This window comes from Dipodomys spectabilis, unplaced genomic scaffold (genome assembly GCF_019054845.1).
Source record: "Dipodomys spectabilis isolate Male_0828 unplaced genomic scaffold, ASM1905484v1 ptg000118l, whole genome shotgun sequence".
Taxonomy (NCBI): domain Eukaryota; kingdom Metazoa; phylum Chordata; class Mammalia; order Rodentia; family Heteromyidae; genus Dipodomys; species Dipodomys spectabilis.
Window position 1 is genome coordinate 415,773 of NW_024870795.1, and position 21,222 is coordinate 436,994.

The 21,222-nt window shown below is 43.0% G+C and overlaps 1 protein-coding gene across 5 annotated transcripts in view; it reads right to left on the reverse strand.

Moving 5' to 3' along the window:
* The window catches only part of Ubr4 (ubiquitin protein ligase E3 component n-recognin 4), a 132,846-nt gene that overhangs the window by 51,017 nt on the left and 60,607 nt on the right, over nt 1-21,222 (reverse strand). Inside the window, exons 45-63 of one of the 5 annotated variants that reach the window (XM_042688568.1) lie at nt 20,894-21,065; nt 20,314-20,515; nt 19,366-19,529; nt 18,747-18,963; nt 17,473-17,689; nt 15,512-15,575; nt 14,946-15,080; nt 13,827-14,001; nt 12,833-12,970; nt 11,678-11,799; nt 11,029-11,140; nt 8,228-8,358; nt 7,940-8,117; nt 7,398-7,502; nt 5,742-5,879; nt 4,909-5,083; nt 1,578-1,674; nt 869-976; nt 316-432 (exon numbers count right to left, since the gene is read on the reverse strand). In XM_042688568.1, coding sequence (XP_042544502.1) covers nt 316-432; nt 869-976; nt 1,578-1,674; nt 4,909-5,083; nt 5,742-5,879; nt 7,398-7,502; nt 7,940-8,117; nt 8,228-8,358; nt 11,029-11,140; nt 11,678-11,799; nt 12,833-12,970; nt 13,827-14,001; nt 14,946-15,080; nt 15,512-15,575; nt 17,473-17,689; nt 18,747-18,963; nt 19,366-19,529; nt 20,314-20,515; nt 20,894-21,065 — 2,767 coding nt within the window. Of the gene's footprint in view, nt 1-315; nt 433-868; nt 977-1,577; nt 1,675-4,908; nt 5,084-5,741; nt 5,880-7,397; nt 7,503-7,939; nt 8,118-8,227; nt 8,359-11,028; nt 11,141-11,677; nt 11,800-12,832; nt 12,974-13,826; nt 14,002-14,945; nt 15,081-15,511; nt 15,576-17,472; nt 17,690-18,746; nt 18,964-19,365; nt 19,530-20,313; nt 20,516-20,893; nt 21,066-21,222 lie in introns of all 5 variants that reach the window. The other 4 variants (XM_042688569.1, XM_042688570.1, XM_042688571.1 and 1 more) reach the window with 4 other exon arrangements.

A 21,222-nucleotide genomic window follows, 5' to 3' on the forward strand; every position in this document is an offset into this window, starting at 1 on the left:
ACAGACACTAGGGGAATCCTCTTAGCCACTCTGTGCCTTGCAGAACAGGACCTTGCTTTTCAATAATGGAACTTCCAAACCCTTTAACCTCTCCATTGGAGGGATTGTTGGTAAAGACTTGGGCTTGGAAGGGATTCTAACAAAGGGGGAAGTTCTGCTCTTGAAGAGACGGCAGCTTAGACTATTACTCCCTTACTCCCCTTGGGCAACAGTGGTCTTATGCTCACACAGGACTGTCACCTCTGCCCTCCTCTCTGCACCTACCAGCCAATCTTCTTACCTATCCCCAAACCCATAAGCTCAAAGCAAAAATACCTCACATATGGAAGACTTGGATCCAGACTTCGTGCGGGACATGAAGACACTAAGAAGCCTCATCACTACCAAATGGACTTCATTCAAAGCACTGCGCTCATTCTTCTTGGACACATCCTGCAGGCAGAAACAGAGCTCAGACTTCTACACTTCCTTTAAGCTTGAGGCACCCTCTGAACACGACTTCCTCAAACCTATATGTACTAAGTGTTTCTCAGGGGAAACCAAAAACAAAAAATGCCAGTGCACATGAACTATATCTGAGCCTGCAATACTCAGAAGGCCGCAGTAAAAAGCAAACAGCCAATTCAATGTTTCTTCTCCACCACAAAGGTCCATGAGGGCAGAGACTGTCTCATCTGTCATTTGTACTCAGGTCCCAAAGTATGCCTAGGCCAAAGTAGCCACTGAACTCACTGTGTTGAACCAGCAGAACCCGAAGCCTTCAGTAAATGGTACCCCAGAACTAGGTGATGCTTCTCTAAGAAAGGAGTTGGATCCTGAGGAGCTGGGCCAATCCTACCTTGTCATACCTCACAACCCTCCAACTTACCTTTTTATCCATACCCAGTTCAGCAATCAGCTGGGAGAGAAGGTTGTCCAAAGCTCCCTTGTCTTTCTCATCTTCTCCATCCAAATCTGTAGTAAGCATTAGAATGACCTGAAGACAGAAAACATGGAAGCCAATTTGCTAAAGAACTCTGGAAGGAGGTGTACATGAAGACATCTCAATTTTCTGGACTGCTCTGCCAATCACACTGGTAATATGTTCTAAGTTCCAGGTTTTCCCAAGCTAAAGTGTTTAGTCAGAAGAACCAATTTATAATATATGCCAGCAGCAATGAGAGGGTTTTGCAAGAATTTTGCAAAATTAACTGACTAACCTACATTATATCCAGCCAAAGTAGCTTGAGATAGAGTAGTGTGCTCAGGTTAGAATCAAAGAACAATTTAACCTTTAAGGAAGAGAACTAGTCTAGGAATATCAACTTGAACATACTCTAATATTTAAGAAGTAGAGAGACAATGTACAATGAAGTCTCAGGAGTAAGCTTTTGCTTCTGCCTCTGTCAATACCAAGCTGGATTGCCTTGAGCATTTATAAATAATTCTCTGACCCTCAGCCTTCATCAGTAATCTGAAAGGCTGTAGCTTACAGCCTTTGGTTACTTAACACTAAGTCTTCTGAGTCACTGAAAAAGATAACACACTGCTAAGGATGGCCCAAGTGTAATGTAGTAGACACAGGAGATCAAGGATACCTGCATGTATGGGATGGCCCGGACACCTCCAACATTTCGTAACTGGGGCAAGGTCTGCAGTAACCTCTCCAACAGCATCAGGCGCACCATGTGCAGCCTAAATGGCCAAAGAAAATATACAACATGAATCATTATATAAACAAGAGCCAGCTATTATTCTTTCTTCCTGTACCAAAATAAGTAAGACCTGAATAATCCTAACATTAGAAAGATATTAAAGCCAGGCACCAGTGACTCATGCCTATAATTCTAGCTACTCAGGAGGCTGAGATCTGAGGAGCGTGGTTCAAAGCCAGCCCAGGCAGAAAAGTCTGTGAGATTCTTATCTCCAATTAGCCACCAGAAAACTGGAAGTAGCACTGTGGCCCAAGTGGTAGAGTGCTCGCTCGCCTTGATCAGAAGAGCTGAGGGACAGTGCCCAGGTCCAGAGTTCAAGCCCCACCACCAACCAAAATTAATTAATTAATTAATTAATTAATTAAAGTTGAGTGTGGGTGTGGTATGTGTATAATTCTGGCACTCAAGAGGAGGCTGATGCAGGAAATGGAGAATTTGAGGCTATCCAAGGCTATACAGCAAGACCCTGTCCCTCCCAAAAGTCAAAAAGATGTTGGGCACTGGTAGGCCATGCCTGTAATCCTAGCTACTTAGGAAGCTGAGCTCTGAGGACTAAAATTTGGGCAGAAAATTCTGTGACTCTTTTTTTCCAATTAATCACCAAAAAGCAAGAAGTGAAGTGTGTTTCATGTAGCAGAGCACTAACCTTGGGCAAAAAAAACTTGGGACAGCACTTACACCCTGAGTTCAAGCACCAGGATAGGCACATGCATGTGCAAGCATGCTTGTGTGTGCACACACATACATCAAAAATATTTTAAAAAGCTAAACACAAAAGCAGAAAGTTCACTCTATTAAAAGAGCTGAACAAAATTGTTCTTATGTGCAGCTGTTAGTTAAAGGTATCTCCCAAGTGAGGTATCCAGTCACATTTATCCCCAGCCTCTAACTACAGGCTAGCCACATGTGGATAGTCCTGCCTCCAGGTGTTTCCTAGACTTCTCCAATGTACAAATTCTCTATTGTCCAGCTGCTCAGAACCAGACCCTTCCTTTTTCATGTGTCTCAGTCCTCAGGAAGGTCATCACTGCTTTACTGCCATCTTATACCCAGCCTCCACTTAGTATGACACTCCATGCCAATACTATCTCCTCTTCCTAGACAAGCTGGCTGGCTGTCATGTAACTCATAATCTCATACAGAATAACAACAATGTTGCTGAATGAATTAATGGATTCACTTTTATAATTAGTCAACTGTTTCTGCTTCACTTTATCTTAGAGATAAGATAAAGTGAAAGAAGACACAGGTTTATATACATTTAAAATGTGCCATTTTCATGCAATACCTATCCTAGCAAGTATCTAAAATATTTTCAAATTAATAAATGTTTAAATGAAAGTAGTTGTTTTTCTGTTATGTTTTATAGTACTGGGGTCTATATTTTCTTACTTCCTCTACCACTTGAGTCACATCCTCGGACCCTTTTTGCTTTAATAGTTTTCCAGTAGAGCCTCTAGTTTTTCCAACAGGCTGAACCTCAATTCTTCTACTTACACCTCCAACATAGCTGGGATTACAAGCCCAGCCTACTAATGAGGGTCTAGTAACTTTCACAGGCTGGCCTCAAAAAGCACAGGTTCTTAATGGAATAATAAATAGTCATCATTCCAAAAAGGACTCAAAGGAATGAGCTAAGTCTTCTTCAGAAAATAATACACAACGGCCCACACTGATATCCACAAATAACTAGGCAAACTGCAACCTGTATAGAGATGGCAAGTAAAAGAAAATTGCTCAGGGATGGACAAGGTAACAGCGAGGAAACTCAAGATAATAGCAACAGTCCAATAGCTTTATGAACCAAACAAAACAGGCTCCAAGATGAAATAATGCCCTCATGTTTGGAGAATATACACAAGATAAACATGTACAGAGAAAGAAGTCCCAAAAACCAGCAGAGTAGACAACTAAGATCACACTAGATTACTGGCTTTCCAAATTCTTAAATGCTACTCTTGAAACAAACAAACAAACAAATACAATAAGGAAGTAATTTCCTTTTATTTCCTGTACTCCAAAATCACAATTTTCCTTACTGCCTTATAGTAGAATTTAGTTCTATTATTTAAAAAATTTAGCGGGGAGGCTGGGAAGGTGGCTCAGTGGTAGAGTGCTTGCCTTGCATGCATGAGGCCCTGGGTTCAATTCCTCAGCACCACATAAACAGAAAAAGGCGGAAGTGGAGCTGTGGCTTAAGTGGTAGAGCACTAGTCTTGAGCTGAAGAGCTGAGGGACAGTGTTCAGGCCCAGAGTTCAAGTCCCACAACCGACAAAAAAAAAAAAAAAAAAAAATTTAGCGGGGCACTGTGATTCAGACCTATAACCCCATTAAGGATGCTGATATCTGAGAATTTTGATGTCATCCCAGGAAGACAATTTCCAAGACTTTTATTGCCAATAGCAAAAAGCCAGAATTAGAGGCATGGCTAAGGTGGTTGAGCACCAAGTCTACAAGTATTATTCCTAAGTTTTTCTCACTCTTCTACTTTTCTAGTCATCTTCTGCTGGTGAACATATTCACTCCACCCATCCAGTATACTACCATAAGTTTTTGAAGTAGATGGATTAGGATAACTTTTAATTTCAAAATGTTCCACTTTGGGTATTTCTAGACCTCAATCTACATTTTGCTGTGTTTTGTTCTCCTTTACTTTCTAACAAACAATGGAACAAAAGACTTTAGGAAGAAAAACTCCTATTTTCATGACAATCACTTCACAGTTCCTTAGAGATTTATGTGTCTTCAGAGAAAAACCACTCTTCGTTCTCTCTGTAATTATCTCAATAACTACTCAGAAAAGTAAGACAGTTCTAGACCAGTTTATGAGATATACACTGTCACAAACAAAAACACGCAGCTAGGTGCCTCTCTATTGTGGCATTGCCATTATTTTAAACAGGCCAGATAATAGAAGGAAATGAGTTAAAAGGCACAAATCAGGATTAGGATTGGCTGAGTTCAAAACCCAGTTCCACCAAAAAAAGAAAAAAAAACAAAAACAAGAAAAGAAGGGGGGAGGAAAGGGAGGCACACATCAATTCCCAAAGTAGGCTGGACCTCTATATACTTTGAAGTCAGCTATGGTTGGAAGAAAAGAAAACTGGCAGCTTCAATTGCCTTTATGTCTGAAAAGAACTATTGCTAACGCTCCATTTCCTCTTTCTGGAAGGAGACAGGCAAGCCTGGTGACTGAGAATGGTCCATCCTGACCTGTTGCTGGTATGGACATCTCCTTCAGCTTCCCCTTCTCCTTCTCCCTCGGAGCCGTCTCCCTCCTGGTGCCCAGTGGCAGTACTAATAGCACCAGTGCTTGAGCTGACACTTCCTGGTCCAGCAGGATGCCCTTCCGCTGTGGCATCCCCATAGGCACTGCTCCGGCCAGACACTAGAGGGCAATGGTTAAAGAGCAAAAATCAACTCCCAAAGCACTCTGAACCAGCAATAGTTGAAGAAGGTAAATTATAAAACATTGTTTTCTACTCTGTGAAGTTCAATGTAATTCCAGCCCCAGCACACTATGTTAAATCACAAGAACAAACTTAATCCCAGCCACTATCAACTTCTGTCTCGTGGGAACTCCAACTAAGCCCTCATAAAATTTTTTCATAACTGATTTTTATCTACAGACTTATTTCCAAGGTCAAACTGAAACAGCTGTCATGTTTCTTCATGTTAGAGACCCTGACTCATGACTTCAGGATGGCTGCTAGATCAATACAGATCATTAACAGGACAGCCCAAGAACACATTTTCTCCCACTAGATAAAGAGTAAGGATAGTGACCTTCAATTATACTATATAACTCAGGACCATACATATCAATGCTTTTCTTCCACTAACGTAATTGCAAGACCCACTGAGCTTTTAAGCTCTATTACTAAACACTTGAAACTCTAAGGCTGAGATCAAATGAACTTCAGATTTGCAGTGAGTCCTTAAGCTCCTCACTGCTAGAAGCAACTCAAGGCCCAAACATTCATTTATCCATCCTATCTTTTCCCAACCCTCTGCCCAAGAAGACCACAATGCCCCAGGCACTTTACCACTGTGCTCGCCAGCCACTGAGTCCACTGCACTGCCCCCGCTCTCCGAGCCCACACTGCCACCATGGTCGGCAGGAGAGGTCCGCAGGGTGGAGCCATCTGTTGCTGCCGTGCTGCCCTCGTCATCAGAAGCTGGAGCTAAGAGAGTAACAAGAGCTGTTACAGGTAAAAACCCCCCCTTGGGGGGAAAGCATCAAACCACAAAGTGCAGAAGATACAGTGCAGTTAATATATCCTGTGGTCAGAGGAAAAAAAAGAAAGATTTGCTTTGCCAATTAATCACTAACCGGAACAAACACTACACAAGGTGCGTTGCAAACAGTACTTAGACAGAAGTGAAAACCCAGTTTGCTGGGCATTTCCTTCGCTGTTACATTGCAGTGCAGAGATTCAGCAATAATAGATGACATGGATGTTGAGTGTTCTAGCTAAATGCTTCATGGTTACCATTGTCTAGGTGTTACTGACACCTACTGAGAGATCTGAAACTAGCCATTGCCATTCAAAGCATAGAACTCAGAATTTTAATGAGATTTACTTTGCAATCAGTCAATTTGTGCTAATGTGAAGAAATCACTTATCATGAGCTCTTGAATCAGCTGTTTGTTTTATCAAATAGTCCAGAAGGGAGCTCACTGGGAAATTTCACACCTCCTAATCATCCTCATCAGATGCTAATAATGAAGCAAGGAAATTCCCCAGAGACAGCCACAGCATCCAGGATCAGGGCTGAGCTGAGACAGGAGGAAAATGCTGGATGAGAGACATAGGGGAGAAAAGCCATGACAGCCAAAAGAGCAAGATACAAACACAACCAGGACAGCACAACAGCTCAAAGCTTGAAATGACAGCAACTAAAGAGACCTCAAAAAGCAACAAGACAGGGTAGCAGATGGGGACAGTCAGTCTTGCCCTTTCCTTATCTATCCACGGTAAAACTCCCAAAAGAAAAGAAATAAAAGATGCATTCTGAACAAGCATATATATATAAATCAACCCTTAAATTACTTGGGGGCTGATTTTCCACTGGATTTCTCAGGTGTGCCATCCTCCTATGCTCCAATTCTCCATTTGGAAATACATTTTATTTCTTAACAGATTAAGAAATAGATTTTATGTAAAGACAAAATGAGATCTGAAGGTTTTCTATGGATTTTAGTTGTCCACACAACCCCAACCTCTCAAGCGCACAGGTCCCTGATGGTTAGTTAGCCACACTGCCCAAAAATTCCGATGCCTAACCAAGTTGTTTATAGCTTTACTTTTTACTTTTAAATGAAGACAATTTAAAAGATATGAAATCTAAGTCTTGTCTCTCTTTTAATATGTCTAAACCATGTTACAACTCTGACAAAGAATACTGAATGCTTCAACATAAGCCTATTGCTAATCAGCCTACAAGCTGTGGACCTCTGTGGACCTCTCTAGGGAAATTAGCTGAAGCCAGGCAGCATGCAAAGCGTGAGGAAGCAGAGCAGTGAGTGCCATTACCAAGCCCCAGAGCTTTCCTTCCACACCCATATGTTTACAGCCATGGCAGAAGCAGGAAGTCCAGATGGCCTGTCAAAGCAGCTGCCCATTATACTCTCACAGCATTAGAAACAAGGCCTGAGGGTCCTGGGACCCTGAGCCATGCTCCTTGCTGTGGACAGTTACCTGATGCTGTGGTGTCAGAGAGGGTTCCTGCGTCCAGAGAGGAAGAGCTGGGTGCCTGGCCGGACAGTCCCAGGCTCTGCAGGCCCAGGGCACTGCTGCTGCTGCCTGGGAAACAAGTGGAGAGTGAACACAATATCCCCTCCAGACCCTCTCCACAGCGTTGCTTTGGCCTCCTGAACACCAGCATGTGACCCCTTCCAGCCACGAAGTTAATCAACAGCCATTGCTGTTCACCCACCAAGTTTAGTTATAAAGACAGGAAAGGCTTCCTTCAGCTCAGGAAGAACACTGGCACAAGGAATAAAAGAGATTCTGGAGGAATTCATCAAAAAGACCAAGCTAATATAGAAACTGTGAGATTGGCTCCTTAGCCCAGAATTCCCAAAGCAATCCTTCTCACTCTCCACCTGTGAACAGCTCTCACCCAGATCAACCTCTCCCCAAATCTGGGGACAAACTAAGTCAGCTGTGTATCAGTAACTGCCAAACCCTCTTTCCAGTGTAAGGCCAAAGGCCACTGTGTTCCCGGCATTGCCTTCTACCTTGTTGGTCCTGCTGCAGGCTCAGGGCAATGGCTAGTTCAACCATGGTCTCATCATCTGCATCAGGTGGGATGTCCAGCATGGGTGGGAAGCCCTCTGCACCTGCCAGCAGAGCCTCCAGGGGAGAGGGGTTGCCATTGTTGACATTTTCAGCTGTCTCCAGGACCATTGACTCAGACTGCAGAGAGAAAGCTCTGTCAGTGTCCCATAGCAAATGGTAACTTTAGGAAGCTAAGAGCTGGAGGGGAGTTTAAAGTTCCTTCTCCCCTCTCCTTCTAACAGACTCACCACCATTTCAAAATCGCCATGGTCCACCTCACTCTGTTCCTGGCTTTCCTGGCGGATGTGACCACCATCGGTGATCCCTGAGGACTGCATTTTCTCATCTGCATCATCGTCATCGTCATCATCCTTGTCTCCTGAGTCAAAGAAACCCTAGTCACCTAAAGTCCCTTGACACATGCTATATCACATAGCAAGCTAAGCACAAGAAAAGCCAGAACCATGGGCTGGGAAGTTGCCTCAGTGGCAGAGTGCTTGCTTCACATGCATGAGGCCTGGGTTCAATTCCTCAGCACTACATAAGCAGAAAAAAGCTGGAAGTGGCGCTGTTGCTCAAGTGGTAGAGTGCTAGCCTTGAGCTGAAGAGCTGAGGGACAGCGCCCAGGTCTAGAGTTCAGCCCCCATAAGTGACAAAAAAAAAAAAGAAAGAAAGAAAGAAAAAAAGAAGAAGAAGCCAGAACCAGCACCTTGTGCTTCTGAGGTACAACTCCAGGGCCCTAAGCCTAGAGGCCTTGTTTTCCTGTTTCTCATGCTTAACAGAATCTAGGAAGATACAGTTAGCAATGACAGCTCATCCTCCATAAGAATACACTTCTCAGATGATGAATGTAGGTATAATGACATTGACCAACAAAAAATTAAAATAAGGACTGGGAATGTGGTTTAAGTGGTAGAGTGCTTGCCTAGGGTTCAATTCCTCGGTACCACATAAATAGAAAAAGCCAGAAGTGGTGCTGTGGCTCAAGTGGTAGAGTACTAGCATTGAGATAAAGAGGCTCAGGGACAGTGCCCAGGTCCTGAGTTCAAGCCCCAGGACTGACAAAAAAAATTTTAAAAATTTTTAAAATTAAAATAAGCAAACAACTTTGGATTGTGAGGTATTCCCATAAAACAGGCTCTATAAACTCCCACCAATTCTTAGGAGACTCTGGACATGCCAGAAGAAAATACGATGGAGATATTTTGCTGTTAGCAGCTTAGAGTATTTCAATTTTCTCCAAAGCAGCTAGATCAGTGAGTGAGACTTCCACACTACATAATCGTTGTAAGAATCAGAAGTGAAATGTGAAACTCTCGATAGATCCTACTAGGAAACATCATTCTCTGTAGGAAGATGGAAGGGCCTTCCTCTAAGGCAAAAGCCCATGAGGGCCATGTAGACCTCGTCTTCCATTGAAGCACTGGAATTTTTTAAAAATTTTTTTATTGTGATTAAGTGATTACATAAATTTCACAAATTCCATAGTATTGTGAGATAGTAATACTTAAAGTCACAAACACATTCTAACCTTCATGAGGCAAATTGTCATTATCGTGGTCTATGAAGTTTGTGAAGTTATGAGCTTTGACAATAGAGCTATTTCTTCTACATTGGGTGATATGTACATTTCTTTCCTTTTGCTTGGCATTAGCTGTTCCCTCTATCCCTCTCATTCTCATCTTCCCATGGCTGCCCTTGAGTTGCTTAGTTCATTTTCATCAATGTCCAGTGCAGCTGATGGGTCCCTCTGATTCTGTGTCCTCCTCCTAGTTGAAGCACTGGATTTAAAGCATTATAAATATGTCCTTTTTAGGAACAGGAAATATTTGTACTGTAGGCTCCTACCAGTGAAGAGAGCCACAAACTATTTTTTTCACTCATGGAAAACTTAAATAAATGTTACTCAAGGAAGAGTATCTCAAAATTACATGTTCATGGAATGGGAATGTGGCTCAGTAGTAGAATGCTTGCCTAGCATGTATGAAGCCTGGGGTTCAATTCCTCAGTACCACATAAATACAAAAGCTGGAAGTGGTACAGTGGCTCAAGTAGTAGAGTGCTAGCCTTGAGCAAAAGCAGCTCAGTGACAGTGCCTAAGCCCTGAGTTCAAGCCCTATGACTGACCCCCTCTCCCCAAAGTTACATGGCCATATATTTAACTTTAGATATTCACTATCACATCAGCCACATGTGCCTACTGAGTACTTTAAATAGGGCTATCAATAGACATGACACCATCATGAAATACACACTGGTTTTCAAAAATAGTACTAGGAAATGCAAAGTGTTTTACTAATAGTTTTTAGATTGATTACATGACATATATATGCATATATATATGAAATATTTAACATATTACTAAATTAATTAAATTACTAAACATATTACTAAACGTATTATTAATTGTACTTATTTCTTTTTCTCTGTATAATGTGGCCCTTGACCATCTCCAGGTATATCATGAGTGCAATCTGTGAAATTTGCTAGCAAACACTGTATTTAAAGTTCATTCAGGACTCTGCCCCATTAACAACAAAACATCCTTAATCAAGATTTTTGTGCCAGGAAATGTACTTTTCTCCTAAAACAACAGTTGCATTTTGTGTTTGGTCACTGGGATTTTTCTAACTGTTCTTAGGATACTTTTGCTCTAGTTCTTAGGAAGCTTCAGCTAAATGGATCCATCCTGCAAGGGTATGATGCAGGTTATCCATCACCTGGTGAAATAGATGCTCTATAGCCAAAGCTTTATATCTATAATACTATTAATGTACCTTTATTTCCCATAGCTTTGGCTTTGTTATTCTGCTTACTGTATCAATTTTTTTAACATCTTAAATTATTTATGGAATAGTGGATAGATGATAGGTAGGTAGTAGATAGATAGATAGATAGATAGATAGGTAGGTAGATAGATAGATAGAGGTTCTAGGGCATTGGTCAATATAAACAACATATCCTGACACAGTGCCTCTTATTCCCCTCCCCTGGACCAGGCTCCCTACCCTCATCCCAGAGTCCAGACTAAACCCAGACCTCAAATTACCCATTGGAGTGTTACTTCGAGGGGAGGAGGGCAATGTTACATGTCTCCGTTTGTTTCTGGGCCTTAGGACTCGAATTAGAGCTTGTTTGCAAGAGAAGCTCACAGCCGGATCCTAAAGTTTAAAAGGAAAACAGTCATGATGAAACAGCACTAATTTTTTTGGGGGGGAGGGGGGCGGTTTAGGGTTTGAACTCGGCCTGGGCGCTGTCCCTCAGCTCTTCAGCTCAAGGCTAGCACTCTACCACTTGAGCCACAGAGCCACTCCCAGTTTTCTGGTGATTAATTGGAGATAAGAGTCTCATGGACTTTCCTGCCTGTGCTGGCTTTGAACCTCGCTCCTCAGATCTCAGCCTCCTGAGTCGTTAGGATTACAGGCGTGAGCCACCAGCACCCAGCACAAACGTTATTTAGGAAGCCAGCTCTTAACACTTTTCTTCCTTTGCCAGTCCCTAATAAACATACTGGGAGATCAGCAAACCAGCTAACCAAATTAGCAGGTTAAGTTGACTTTATTTTCTATGGCATTTATCAATATTCAAAACAACCCCATCAACCTCCCATTTTATTTAATTAGCTTAACTAGCTTACTAAAAATTTTATAGACACCCCTTAGCCTGTTGAGAGCCATGTGGGGTTGTGTAATACGTACAGGACACAACAGCATCTGCATGTAGATCTTGGATGCTGTATTGATACAGTCCAGCTCACAAGTACAGTAGCCATGGATAATATCTACCAATGCATTAACAGTAGCTTCAATATGAGTGAGACCTAAATAAAGGCAAGAAAAATAGCTGAAAATCCGTAGAAGTCTCTAGATACTTAAAGGTACAAACTCTTAACCCATATAAAGGTCAGTCAAACAAAAATCAGTAACATACAGCACAACAAGCCAACAAAGCACACACAGTAGGAATTGTTATAGCAGTACTGCTTGTGATTTATTTTATTTTCAGTCTCAAACTGTACTCAAAACCTGTGGCAGATAGCCTCCTGAATGACAGAAGTTAAGCAGCCATGCTCTATCTATGGATATCAAGATAAAGTAAGGAACTGTGAAGAATAGGCCAAGACTAAATGCCCTACTTTCCCCAAACCCTTACCATGTAACAAAACATGATCTTGATATGCCTTTTGGGTTTACTGCTTCAGACACCCTGAGTTATTTTAATTTACCCTTTGCTATTCAGATCTAAACTTAAAGCAGTGTGAGAAGTCAAAACACTAAGGGCAGTAGTGCACTGGAAACAAATTATTCTTCAGGAAAATTCTTAATGTTTGTCTCTGAACTGGCTTTGACCTTTATTCTATTTTTTGAATCAAAATTAAAAAAGAAAAAAAATACTAAGCAAGCGCGCATGCACACACCCACACACACACTCACTCACTCATCAAAGTGCTTCTTTTTTTTTTTTTTTTGGGGTCCGGTCATGGGGCCTGAACTCTGGGCCTGGGCGCTGTCCCTCAGCTCTTCAGCTCAAGGCCAGCACTCCACCACTTGAGCCACAGCGCCACTTCCGGGATTTTTTTTTTTTTTGCTTATGTGGTGCTGAGGAATCGAACCCAGGGCCTCAGGCATGCAAGGCAAGCGCTCTACCACTGAGCCACCTTCCCAGCCCCTCAAAGTGCTTCTTTATGTGATAGAAGCAACCCCACATGAAGAAACCCCATTCCCTGCTATACTGTTAATTCCCACAGGGAATAATGCATTGATCTCACAGACTCCTAAGCTGCAATGATTAATTCTGGAGGAACTAGAGAGAACTTCTGTCACTTGTACTAAGCATCCAGTTTCACATGATACCTGGCAGGCAGGCAGGGGCCAGGAAGGCATTCTTGGGTTTGGATGCATGGAGTTTCCAGAAGTGGTTCACAAGCTGCGTGATGAAACTACAGCATTCTCCTTCTGCCTGCTTCTGTGGTTCCTTCCCCTCATCCACTCCTTCTACACAAGGGGAAAAAAAATCATTAACGATGGTAAATCTAAGACAGAATTTAATTTGTTTTAAGGTTAACTCAGGTCAAGGAAGCTTGCCTGCGGAGGGAGTTTCAAGTGGGGCCCCAATCAATATGCCAACTATCCCTAGATTCCAGCAGGCACATCTAGGAAAAAAACAGTCTGGGAAAGGAATATCACAGAAAACATTGAGTGTTAGAATTCAATAGGAAGGGAGCAAAGAGGATCTTCACAGTAGATTCAAAGAAGCCCGTTCCAACCTTTCAACTGTAAAACCTCGGAACAGCTGAGATTTCTCAAGAATGAGTTCAGGATTGTAGTGTTAGAAGGACGAATAGGACAATGATAGATAACTGTAAAAGCATCAGAAAACTCTATTTGACAATGGCAAAACAGGTTTGGTACTCAGCCAATGTAAGGAGGAGAGGAAACAGGATCAAGCACTGAAAGACGCCACTGTACACATTAATTAAGTGATGGCAAATGAACAGCCTAAAAATACAAAATAACTTAACTGCTTATAAGCACCAGGGCCAATCAAGCTTTACATTTACCCTCAAGACCATAAGACATAGCAAGTTCAAAGACAGATTGTATCTGACGTACAGAACACTAAATAAACCTAGGGATGATTAAAAGGATAAGCACTGGAAAAGGAAGTTAATTAAAATGGTACAATCCTGATGGCAAAGGCCCTATAAGGTATAAAGAACAGGGAGCAAAATCCCTTCTCAGAACAGGAAGTCAGTTAGCAGCCAGCAATAACAGGAAGAGGATGAGATAGGACAAAGAAGGTGGACTGAGCCAATTTCAGGACCACGGCCACAAAGGCCTAGTTCACCTGTTTCCATCTGGGGCAGCTTTGACTCCGTAAAATGGACAAGGTTGTTAGGACGCATGATGGCAATGGATCGAGCTGTGATGACCAGCCTCTGGAAGACTTCAGGGTCCAAGTCCTTGCCTTCTTTGCTGGATGTGTTGAGACACTGCACAGCTTTGCTCAGCAAGGCCTGATCCTATAAAACAGCATCATCACAGAGGATCAACCACAAGCATGGGCTCAACACTAAAGCAAAGAACAGGGGAAAGCTGGTAGATCATGAGGATTGCTGTCTCCTTTCAAGAGATCACGTTATTTACCACCAACTTTCTAACAAATAAATCTCCAAAGCAATCAAACATATTAAACTTCTGAGTTCAGAAAGTATTAGTCTTTAAAAAGTCAAAAGTTCACCTCAGTGTGAACCTGCATGATTTCCAGGACTGTAGCAGCCCACACCTCTTATTCCAGCAAATATTCATTAGCGAATTTCTACTACTCAAGGATGATGCTCCCAAATGGCCTTTCCTTAGCAATCTGAGAAGGCTAACCTCGTGTTTCTCAATTTTACAGGAGAGAGGGTCAAAAGCCAAAGCAGATGGATCATAGCTTCTCTCAGAGTCCTTCTTCCTCCTGGGTCTAAACCATTATCTATTCCATCTACATAAACCTGCCCAAGTTATCTCCTTTGGCATCTGCAGACTTTCAGAGAGATCTTCTTTCCCAGTTTTCCTCTTCAGAGTCTCCCCAAGAGCTACCACTAATTAACCACCTCACCACAAGTATGCTTACACATGGGCCCAAAGCTGAGGGGTGAGAACAGTGACAGCCTTTACCTCCTAAGTGACTCCCCACTTCTGTACTCTTTTCCAAGGAGCTACTGCCTACACTCAGCATTCCATTCTCTTTCTTAAGTCTTGCTAATTCTGTTAGAGAAAAAGATGCAAGTGGTCTGCTAAGCCCTTTTCTTAGTTTTGATTATGTTCATACATTTCTCAGAGAAACTTTAAACTAGGTTTAATCTCAACATTGAAGGTCCTGTCTCCAGCTTTGCTAGACCCTTGCTTTACAAACAGAAAGCTAACTGACTCAATTCCCTGTCCGATCTACAACTCCTATTTCTATAGAGAGAACAGTTACCTTGTGGCTGTGATAGGCTGAGCGACTAGTATGCAGGCTGGCTAAAAGACTCTTGGACTGCTGCTGTACACTAGCAGGTGCTGGCAGGGACAGCAGCAAAGTGGCCAGCTCCTGTGCTGCATTCTTGTTCCTCTCCTGATGCAAAAGATAGCAAGGTTACCACTGATCCCAACAACTCAATAAAGAATGACCTGTCTAGTCTGCCCTTCCCCCTTCTTTCCTTCCTTCCTTGGCACCAGGGCTAGGTTATACACCATAGACTGCCAAGAAAAAAAAGGGATTCAGAAGTTATAATCCCTAAAACACCGGCAAAGAAGTAGGATACACACTCCAACTCCCAGAATAGGATTTGGGCACCAGCACTCACTTATCCTGCTCTATGACAGGTCTCACTACAGCCCCCCAAAACCAGGACATGAGGCCTAAAGCCAAAGACTTCTCTGGTGCTTCTTTGCAAATCAAGATTAGACCATAAGTGCTCTTCAAATTCAAGGCCTCCAGCCTCTGACAACTTCACTGACTTCCTGCCTCTTCAGAAAAGCTCCCATGTGCTTTGAAGAACTTGCCTTCTCGATGATTGGACCAACGGCAAAGCAGCTTTCCAGGGCTTCTAAAGAACTCACAACCAGCCTGGGGAGACAGAAAACCTGGCTTGAGTACAACAACCGTTCTCTCTGCCTCTTGCTTTAGCCTAAGCAAACTACAGTCGTGAGGACCTTGAGGACAGCTAATGAATGCCAAATACAAAATCAAAGCACAATTAGACCTGCCACAGGCACCATGCATATTGCTGCCTATGTTACAGGCCAGAAGAACTCTGGCTTCTGCTTGGAAATCAACCTGAGGCCATGTTCATAATCCAAAACTCAAAGGGCTTTTCTTCCTTAAAGAGGATAATAAATGTGCTTCCTTCTGCTGCCTGTGGCAGGGATCACTAAGATGGGCTTAACAGTCTTGATGCAGTGGGAAACAAGCTCAGGTGCCCAGAGATCAGTGGGCAAAGGGAGACACAAGGAAAAGCGAGAGCCATCTTCTTATGTTGAAAAGGTTATGATTAACTTTCATGTACAACTTGAAAAAACTGTGTCCAAACATTTGCTGTAAGTTCCTAAGTATAGGAGAGCAAACAGACTATAGTTTTTGGTGCATGCCACTTGCTAGCATTCAAAGGGCAGTATATAAAGCATCTTTAGAAAATGGAGTAATTCTCCCTTAGGGAAGAAATAGGAAGCTCAACTATTAAAAAGTACAAGTAACATGCTCCCAGAGCTTACTCCTTTGACATAGCAAAAAGACCAACATCCTGGCAGCTATAGCCCTTACAGAGAAAAGAAAGTATTAAGACAGCAGCTGGCGAGAAAAGGGATGAGGGGCAGAGGAAGGCAATAAAAAACTAAGGAAGAGGAACTGCAGCATAGAACAAAGGTGGACAGAGCAAGGTCTCTAATGGATTATGAAATGGCAGGACTTTTGCTTGCCCCTCCACCCCTCATCCACTTCTCATTCACTCCAGAGAGGGCACAATGAGGACTAGGGTAAGGAGGAGAGAGCCAAGAGAGTCTGACACAGCCAACACCAAGGACGCACTCAGTATGCTCCATTTTATACATGGAGAGCTCTGCAGCCATGCAATGACCAGAACAGGAAGAAGCAGGACTCTGAACAGAAGCAAAGCCACACCATTGCATACACTGCTCTCTGACATACACGCATTCGTGCAGAGAAAAGAAAGAGGGCATACTAACCGATCCAGCTTGGTTAGGGACTCAGTTTCAGAACTTGGGGAAGAAGCAAAAACAAATAAAAAAAAAAAGAGGAAAAAAATGTGAAGCTCAGAGAAACCTGGAAACATATCCTAAGCAAACCATATATGAAGAGGGTGGGGGAAAAAGCAAGAGAAAGATGTGAAGAGGCTGCTGGTGGGATGCAGTGGCTCCAAGCACAGTTATTTTTATGACTTACAATGTAAGAAGCTCACAATCTTACATCATGAATTATTTCATCTACCATGACAAACTAGCAGCTACCCAGCACAAAAAAGCCAAGCTTAAGAATGCCACCACAGGGAGATTTAAGGAAACTACACTCTGCTACAAGATGCAGCAGAGGCTCTTGCTGGTAATGTCATTACTACTTGAATAAGTGGCTGCTATAGAGAAAGATGAGAAGATGATGCCATCAACATGGAAGGGAAGAAGCTTGCCTGTCAGGTCAGCAAGGTTGAATCCTAATCTAGAATACTATATTTTAAGCACATTCTACTCTGTGATCCTTACTTCGAAGGGTACTTATTGACTTCTGCCTAGGCCAAGGTTCTGGCTTCACATAGCTCTGAACCCACTTTCCAGGCTTTGTCTACACACTAAACAGACACTAAATGTTGGGTAAGCTGCAAGAAAACAGGACTATCATAGGCTAGACTTGGGGCAATTAGAGAACCACACTCTTGGACAAAAGGAAGTTCTGGCAGCAAGTGGAAAATGGTGGAAACTGTGGAAAATAAAGCCAAACCCGCCAGCACTGGTACCTCTCCAAGACAGTGCCACTAGTTGTAGTAGGTGTAGCTGAGTCGCTGTCTACAGTGCCATTACTCTGGTTGAGGTTGGAAGGGCAGATGTTGCTGACAGAGGCAGAAGGGAATTCTTCAGGGGGCTCATCAGGCCAGCCAAATTGCTCCTTAGTCTTGCCATAAATTTTTACAGCATCTATCATGGTGACACCTGCTGGATCCACTGAGGCACCAACTGCAGTAAGCAAAGGAGGCCATTAGGAAGCACATTTCAGAAGTAAAGGGCTCACACCACCTCTCCAAAGCCACAAACAGATCAGCTGAGGCAAGGAACAAATCACATCAATTTTATAGACACAGAGGAATTTTATCTGCCAAGGCACCAACAGCACTTTTGATGTTGAGCAGACAAAGAAATAGTTTGAGGGACCAAAAATCTGTTTTGTCTCCTACTCAGAAGAGACCCTTAACATCACTGGAAGGGCCTTCTGGTACTGAGGATATGGTATCCCCCACTCCTCAGCCCCAAAGGTCTCTAAGTACTTCCTCTGTGTAAAGTTCACATCCTGCTCATTCACACTATCAATAGGTGACCAATAAATGAAGATAAGCCCTAGAGATTCAAACTCTTAAGAATTATAAATTTTCAAAAGTACAGCAAGGACTTTCTGAACACATCTCAGAGATGTGTGGCCTAAGGGCTCTATGCTTAAAGAAAGCCTGGTGACTTCACAAGTAGGTCTCTCTTCTTGCCTCCCCTCTGCCTGAACATGGAAGCAGAGCACCAGAGATGTTGATCCAACACCACAGAAGAGAATACCTTAACTGAGTTTTACCAATCCATAGCCCCTTTCTTAATTTTTTTTTTTTTTGGGGGGGAAGAGGGGGTCCGGTCGTGGGACCTGTGCTCTGGGCCTGGGTACTATCCGTCAGCTCTTCAGCTCAAGGCTAGCGCTCTACCACTTGAGCCACAGTGCCACTTCCGGCTTTTTTCTTTTTGCTTATGTGGTGCTGAGGAATCGAACCCAGGGCCTCATGCATGCAAGGCAAGCGCTCTACCACTGAGCCACCTTCCCAGCCCAGCCCCTTTCTTAAGTAAGACTTCATCCCTAGGAATATTGGTTCTTTTACATCTCATATGAAGCTCAAAGTTTCCAGATGAAATACACCACAAAGTTAAGTGTGGAGGTTGAGGAATATAGCACTCAGTGGTTCAGAACACTGGAAGGTCACAGACTAGTAGCTATCAAATCTACAGTCACAAGGAGAAAGACAAGAGGTAAGTGACTCACTAAAGAGGTTCAGCTTCTTATCAGCTTGCAGGGCTTCTTCTCTGGTAAAGGGGAAGTCAAACCAGCGTGATCGACTCAGATTAAGCTGCATGGTTCTGCCAAAAATCTCGATATATGATGGGGCCCGTTCAATTGCCTGGGTCCCGATCTGGATCCGCATGCCTGTCATCACCATAGTGCTGTTGTTGTTACTGATCTCAATGGTGAAGCCACCAGGCTGTCAAGACAAAAAGATGAACATCAGAAAACCAAAAGAAGTTTCAGTTCAGTCTGAAATCCCTCCTGATATTACTTCAGCTGTGCACCTAGAAAGAACATTTTTCTTTTAGCTCCTGACTTTCTTGCTCCCAAGGAGTTCTAGAAAATATGCAGGGAAGGATTCCTTTCTATGGCAGACATCCTTCTGCCCAGCATTAATCACCTCTTTCTGCCCTGTGCAGTACCTTGTGGATAATGGCAGAAACGTAGCCTGATAGGATGCATTTATTCAAGGGCCATTTAATCAGAATAGTGCTTTCTATATTTCCTATATGCATTCTAAAAGGAGTCGTGCCATTCAACCCTTCTGTTTACAAATCTTTCTACTCAGGGATTGAACCCAGACAGGTGCAGTCCTCACCTTGGTGTTAGCCACATACATGCCAGTAGAGTTCAGCCGGTGCTTTATCTGTTGTGCATTGTAGACTTGCAGGAGATCATTACCACCGAACTCCACATCTGTCAGCTGCTGGTTGTGTTCAAAGAAGTCAATGGGGAAGGTCACCTGGCTAGATGTGCGGGTTGCTATGAAGAAGAATATCAAACTGTCAGAGATCATGGTTGTCTGAAGTTTCTGGCACCTCTGCCTCTACTCTGAGGACTGCCCATACAGCCCACACTCACATATTACTCCTCCTCGTGGACTCTAGTGTTTGTTTTACACTCACATGTCATCAGCTCCTGAGTGTCCAGATGACTTAGCTAAACAAAATCTGGTATTGGTGTTGGGTTCACAGTTCATAAGAATGGGCTCTGTTTGCTTACAACAAACAATAAGAAGTACTAACTCACAGTTCATCTCTCTAGATGAGCTCCAAAATCACCTCAAAAACTATAAAAATTTAAGATATCATGATCCCCGCAATAATCTTTGCTTAGCCAGTTCACTCCTACTAAACCCAAGCTTTCTCTATCAGCCTATCTACCTAGAATTCTCTATTAGCCAGGATTAAGTCCACCATGGCTCAGAGAGCTATGATGATCTTCACTATTCTGTGGGAAATCAAACTAAAGGGATCTATTCTTCAGTCAGATCCATGCTGCAAGCAAGCTTTCCTGAAATACAGAAAGAAAATACCTCAAACAAGGATGAAGACATCAGACTGGGACACCAAAGAATTGCTGCCCTACAGCCAACAGTCAAAAAGCACTTGCTATGTGGACCCTTGCTTTCAGAAAACTGGCTAGCTCTCTTCTTATCTCTGACTTTTCCTGAGTATGCAAAGCAGGTCAGCTAGTCTCCTCACAGCCTATGCTATGCTGTCTAGGACACTACGGTGCTCATTCCTGGGGCCTGGAGAGGGCTTACTAATTGTAGCTGTTTTGCGCTTTCGAACAGGCTTCATGATGCTGATTACACTGCTGGGCTGCAAGGACGGCTGGAGCCAGTAAGAAGTGTTCTCCACATTGGCCATGTAAATGCGCAAGCTGCCATCCTCACACAGCAAGATCATGGTTGTCCGCTGTTGCTCATTGCAGGCTGTATGTCTAATAGCAACCATGTCTTGGATCTAGAATGAGCGGACAACAGAGGAGATCAGTTCTCACACCCAGTGCTCAGAATCAGAGAAAAAGAAGCAGAAAAGCAACTGGCTTATCAGCTAGGTAGGGGTGAAGAGGGTAACAAAAGAAAAAGCATCTAGAAGAAAATATAATTTCTTATTTTTGTTTTGGGGGCTTTTTAATACATAATCTCTCTATGGTACTCAGGTTGGCCTGGAACTCACGACCCTTCTATCACCACCTCCTAGTGCTAGGATTACAGGTGTGCACCACCACACATGACTTGAAAAATCTTTAAAGACCTCTGCTGAAAGACATGAAATAGCTTCATAACTTTAAATGCAGACCAAGCTCATATGAAAGTGATGGGAGAATCTGGCACTGACCTTTGCTTTCGCAGGAAGAGTCTTAATCTCCTGGATTAGAAAAGTGTCTGGTTTCACCATAACAACCAGAGGCACACCTGTTGTTTGCTGCACACAACACACCAAGCCAGGATGGTTCATCACCTCAGACCACTGGCAGAGAGCAGGAGAAGTCTTACTGCCACCATTGGAACTGGAAACAACAAAATTGGCCAGTTAGGGTATTACCACTGGATAGCTCTTCTCTTGACCTATGGGCAACCCTCTAACTAGCTAAGTGACCTCAGAACAATATCCTTAATCAAGGTCACTTTTACCCTAAGTCATAGGCACATGTAGCACACTTTAAC